Source organism: Morus notabilis, unplaced genomic scaffold (genome assembly GCF_000414095.1).
Source record: "Morus notabilis unplaced genomic scaffold, ASM41409v2 Scaffold630, whole genome shotgun sequence".
In the NCBI taxonomy this organism is placed as follows: Eukaryota; Viridiplantae; Streptophyta; class Magnoliopsida; order Rosales; family Moraceae; genus Morus; species Morus notabilis.
In genome coordinates this window covers 69,957-75,933 of record NW_010365305.1, presented here as the reverse complement: position 1 = coordinate 75,933, position 5,977 = coordinate 69,957, and the positions used below count along the sequence as shown (strand labels likewise).

The following is a 5,977-nucleotide window of genomic DNA, read 5'->3' as shown; positions in this document are numbered from 1 at the left end:
GCTCTTTTCTTAAAGCCCTATTAATACTTGACAGCCTTTTTAGATTTCTGAGTCACATTACTGTTGATGGGAAAATGATTGGGAGTTCTTTTAGTTCATGGAAAAAAGGGGTCTTATCGGGTCTTATCTTGTATCAAAATTATATGAAATGACTTACTTTTTCCTCTTGTTGTCTTCATCTTAAAATGGTTTGATACTAATTGTTTTAGATCCTTCAAAACTAACTTCGCTTCAGGATTAGGATTTTTAAAAATCCATATTGTGCTTATGTGTTGTTAAAATAAAAACTTTTGGTTTCCCCTTAAGTTTTTGTTTTGTTCTTTCGTTTTTTTCGTTGTCCAGTTACATTGACTTATATCACTTGTGATAATTTCAGAACCTCAGAAGGAACTATCCTTTGGACAACAGACTGGGAAGGAAACTAAAATAAATACAGCTGAAAGGTCTGCTAAGATAAGTAGAGTTAGATTTTCTGTGAACCAGAAGCAAAATATTGCAAGATCAGAGAATGGGAAGAGACGTGATCAAACTGAAGGCGTCCCAAAGGGTACTAATCCTTCTCAAGCAGTACCCCGTCTTAGTACTGGATGCAATTCGATAGAAGTTTGTTCCCAGAGTGCCATTGCATTCTCACAACGTCAGATGCAAGACATCGAATGTCTTGCAACAAAGCTCACGAATGAGTTAAAGACCATGAAGGAAATTGCAGAAGATAGATTGTACTCGGAAGCCAGTCCAGCTACGTCCTTGAGATTCAAGGCAAATGAGGTGTGCTTACCTTTGTACAAACTTTCAGAAGATTTTCGTTCTCTTTTTCTGGTTTTAGTATCGTGAAAGTAAGTTTGTATTGGATTTCGCATTAGTATTCTACCAATTACAAAGACCAATTGTAGAATGCTCCCATAAGAGTTACTCTTCATCTATCTTAATATGAGTGTCGTATAAAACTTGCCAAAATCATCTTGCTGGCAAATGTTACTTCTACACTTATTTTATGAATTCTGAAAGTTTGCAAGTCTCCATATTCATCTTAATCAGAATTATTTTCTACCATATGGTTCACTTTGATTCTTTTTTTATATATACGCATGATTCTATGGGGATTATTTTTCTAAAGATTTATCTATATTTTTGCAGGTGAGAATGGCCCTTAAGAATGCAACAAAAGTTGAACAACAAGCTAATAGATGGCTTTCGATGATGGCACGGGACTGCAACCGTTTTTGTAAAATCATGGTTATTCTTCATCCCTCTTTCGAATCTTGATTCTATACAGCGCAAAAAAACAGTTGATTGCCCTAGTTTCTGTCGTCGTTTTTCTTACTCTAGTTCATCTACTGCAGAGATTGGCCGACAAAGATTCTTCTGCTCCTGAAAGTGAAGGTGTCGTAAACAAGGAGAGGAAAAAAATCACTTTTGCCGATGAGGCTGGAGAAAAGCTTTGTCATGTAAGGTTTATTGAGAACAAATTAACGTCATCTTTGGAGCCTGATACCGAAAAGCCAGAAGTTCTAAATTGAAGCCCTCTGTTGTTGTGCATTAACACTCTTTTATGTGTTTCAGCCTTGCGTGTCGCTCTTGAGCAAATGAGTACAATTTGTTATCTGCTTGTTTTTCAAATGCAGGATTCTTGTTGAGGAAATGGTATGATATATTCTCTTGAGGATGTGTTGCCCTGTATCTAAAGCATAGTCAACATTTAAACTTCAATGACCACTGTGTTTGTGTAATTTCGATGTCATTTTCGCCTTCAAATGTTTTCTGTGCAAATATTTTGTTCTGGTGCGCGATTCGGCCGTCTTTGATCCTATGGGCCATCGCCAATAACCAAGTATTAAAATATAATAAAAAACAAAAACAAAAGGGAAAATGGAAAAAAGAAAGCACAATCAGCATTCTGTTTTAACATAATATATTAATTAACAATTTGGAATACAATTCCTTCTATCTTTGTAAGCTAATGTGTCGTTTTTTTAAAGGGGAATTGTATTGGACTGAACAAAACAAAGATACATTAATGCGAATGACCCGTAGTAGATGAGATACCGTCAATTGAGATCGGATTCATATGTCTGATGAAGTCAGGGAGAAGGACATACGTTGAGACCCAACAATGGAAAAGTTTCCTAGCACATCAATAATCGACCATGCATATGCCAACGTGGTTTTAACCTTTTCAACCTCTTTAGAACTTGAAAATAAAAGTTTTTTTTTTTTTTTTTTTTTTAACAAAAGTAGTGTCCTATTAACTTTTTTTAAACATTTATTCTCTTTTAATTTGGGAGTGAGGGATTTGAACTATCACTTTGAGTATGTTTAGCGGAGTTTTTACTCTTGTTTTTAGCCGGTAAAAAAAAAAAGAGTAAAAATTATGATTTTTCAGTAAGTATTTAGAATAAAAAATTTAATGAGTCAAAATGATTTTTAAATTTTTTAATAAATAATAAAAATGTTAGAATTAAGTTTATAATGCTTTAATTAAATTTTAGTACAAGTTTTAAAATCTATTAAAAGTGTTTTTTTTAAAATCACAATTTCTGACTTTAACTAAGGCTCTTTTAAAAAGTTAAAATACTTTTAATAGACTATCCAAATACTTTCAAAATCAACTTTTAAACTTAGAAACAATGATTTTTAAATTTTTTAATAAATAATAAAAGTGTTAGAATTAAGTTTATAATGCTTTAATTAAATTTTAGTACAAGTTTTAAAATCTATTAAAAGTGTTTTTTTAAAAATCACAATTTCTGACTTTAACTAAAGCTCTTTTAAAAAGTTAAAATACTTTTAATAGACTATCCAAATACTCTCAAAATCAACTTTTAAACTTAGAAAGTCAAAAATAACGTTTAAAAAACTCTTGAAAAAAAATCATTTGTAGTAAAGACAATGTGAAATTACTATTAGGCTATACCTCAACCCTAATTTATTATCTTTTTAAGCAAACGAGAGCAGTAATATCATCGCTAGACTTGGAGTCAATGATACAGCCAAGACTTTTTTTTTTTTTTTTTTGATAGAACAGCCAAGACTTTTATGTTCTCTCTAACAATAAAGCATTCGATAGTCGATACAATTAAATTAAAAATGCATGTAATTGGTTTATCTAATATCTTAGTATACGGAATGAACAAAAAAATAAACAGACGACGGAGAAACGGAAAATTTAGCTGACCATCAAAAGGAAAGTCGATGTTTGACATGAGAATCAGAGAACAAAATCTCCCAAATCTCCGAGAAGGCTTCGACGATAACTCCATGATACTGCCGCGAATTCAGGGTCAAGAAACACTGCAAGAGCTCCTCCAAATCGCTGGCCTCGAACATCTGCTTCCCCATTATCATCTCCAACATCGACCTCTTGAAATCCTCGTACGGATCCTCCGACTTCTTCACCACCGCGAAGCTCTCCCTCACCTTCTTCCCCTCCGGCTCCCTCTCTCGCCTCGACGCCGTTTCGGAAGTCCTCCTCTCTCCGGAACCTTCATCGCGCTTCCTCGCGTTCTCCGCCGGCTTTCTCTCGGTACTCCTTCTCGATCTCTCTCGAACGGCGTCGTTTGAAGCAACCGAATGACTGATGGGACCACGATGATCATCCGAGAAGCTTCTAGAAGAATCGAGTAGGACTAAACTATCGTCTTCGTCGTCGTCTTCTTCGGTTTTGAATACACTCTGTTTTGTTTTGTTCGTCTCCTTGTATTTCTTCTGTTTGAAGTAGAATTTCTCCCTCGTCTCAAACGACGACCGTTTGGTGTTGCAGCAGGGGAATTCGGTGCTTGAGCCGGAGACGGAGTGTTCACCGCACGATCTAGAGCGGCACAAACGACAGCAGTCCGATTTAATCCTCGTCGATGATGAGATCACGAAAGAGTAGTCTGGTGTGGACGGTGGCGGAGCCGGGAGGCTGGCGGGATAGCTGATGTCGATTGCTTTCGGGTTAACCGGCGATAGCCGGTAATTCTTCGGTTGTGGATTTCTGGGGAGAGAAGAAGCGCTTTTCAAGCGACAGAATTGAAACGAAGGAATATTCATACTAGGGAACTTAAGCTTAAAGCGTTTAGCCATCTATTATCTTTTAGAGAAAAAAAAAAATAAATAAATAAAATGAAATGAAACTTGGAAAGTAGTAGAATGATCAAAATTTGCATACAAAGGTAGTGTGGAATTTGGTGAAGCAATATTTTTAGAGCTCCGCTATATATAGTGGAGACAAAGCCGGCCGTAATTTGTATTTTGTAGGAACCGATCTTCATGTACTGGCTGAGCTAGACGACCGAATCCAAGTGACTGTGGACCCGGATCATGCGATTCTCATCCGGATGGTACATTTCAATGTGCACTAATTATAGGGCCACAACTATATATTATTTTTTACATAATTCTTTTTTGACAAAAGAAAAAAATATATACCTTAAGCATAAACAATTAGATTACATGATCAGATCCTACGTGCCCCTAACGATATGTATTATGTAGCATATTTATACATATATTATTACAGATTTTTTGTTTTGGCTAAATGGTATACGGCCAAATTTACATATAGAAAATCACCTCCATTGAAAGGCACTTGAAGTGAAGTTAAAAGAACAGGTCTAAAAGGGATAATAAATAATGATATATGCACATATGTATGATGTATCTCTACGTCTACGATATTGGAATATTGCTGAGTCGACATCATGGTGCTAAATTCAAATTAAAATTATGTTGTACTGATTTCGGTAGCTAGATTTTCACATAGATGTAAATTAATTATGTTTTACAATATTCAGCAGATATTAAACTAGTTTTGAAAAGTAAATTTATCATTTTATTATGAGAGAAATACCTCCGGCGCCCTTTGAATGGCGCCAGAGCTAGCTTCTAAACAAGCTATGATTCATTTAGGCCAATAAGTCATATGCTGACCAATTCTACCAACCCTTTAGTAATAGGTCAGGGCCCAAATTCTGTCTTTATTATATAGTTCGTTACTTCCTATAACATTACAATAATTTGTCTATCGTTTTCAATACAGCCTCCTGACTCCAGAGATGCACAAGACGACAATCTCATGTTGAATTAGAAGCGGATAATCGGTAGAAAACAAAGAAGAAAATTCAGGTATGCTTATACTATGCACACGCGTTTTCGTGGCTTTTTTGACTTAATTTACACTACAAATTCAGCTGGATATACACCTCTGTATGGTTCAGAGAAAACAATAAGGTCGAAAATCGAAATGTTGTGTCAATAATATTCATTATCACAAGCATTTACCTATTTCTTTTATCAATAATATAAGAGCGTAAGTGATTACCCAAAAAACCAAATACTTTATAATTCATCCTCGTTTTAAGGCAATTATACACCGAATTATATTTAAATGAGGATAAAGATATAAGACTTCTACCATCAGTTCATTTTATTAATATATATATATATCAGCATAAAAAGTTTAGAATTAAAGAAAAATGACGAAAACAAAAGAAGTTAGTTAAGAGTGGTGGATTTTTGAATTTTGACGTCTTATTATTTATTTATTTTTTAATTGCATTGATCCTTGGGTTTGATTTTTCAATGTCAGATATATACTTGCTCAAACCATGGCATCCAAATTTATATACATATATATTTTCGTTTGTTGGTTAACGATATATGCAAATACAATAGTCAAATCAACGATAGAGAATAACTCCCTCGCAATTGCTTCGGCCCTTTTGGGCAACTTTACATGAATGGCTTCTTCAGTACCTATTGTTTGTCGATCATATTCCCTTTATTGTACGACGTTTGCCAATATATTACTTTTGAAGAACTAGATGACTTTCGTAATTAGACATTACACACACACATATGACAATAATATTTAGGGGTCCTAAAATGAAGTTTACTAAATATACGGCGTTAAAATAGTGCACAAAAACATCTAGACGCAAGGAAAACCTCTCCCTCCGTCCTCTTTCGTTGCCAATGCGCATATTCTCACCATTAA

At 34.7% G+C, this 5,977-nt stretch overlaps 1 protein-coding gene across 1 annotated transcript; it reads right to left on the bottom strand.

The window, feature by feature from the left end:
- Positions 1 to 1,533: 1,533 nt before the first annotated feature.
- On the bottom strand, positions 1,534 to 4,154 carry LOC21404050 (transcription repressor OFP8). The gene is made up of 2 exons (XM_010107708.2): positions 3,176 to 4,154; positions 1,534 to 1,807 (listed from the first exon to the last, which is right to left on the bottom strand). The coding sequence occupies exon 1, from the start codon at positions 4,063 to 4,065 to the stop codon at positions 3,178 to 3,180; it is 888 nt and encodes a 295-aa protein (XP_010106010.1). The 5' UTR covers positions 4,066 to 4,154; the 3' UTR covers positions 1,534 to 1,807; positions 3,176 to 3,177.
- Positions 4,155 to 5,977: the final 1,823 nt, after the last annotated feature.

Coding starts and splice junctions, on each gene's coding strand:
- LOC21404050 (XM_010107708.2), bottom strand. CDS start 4,065: ATGGCTAAACGCTTTAAGCTTAAGTTCCCTAGTATGAATATTCCTTCG.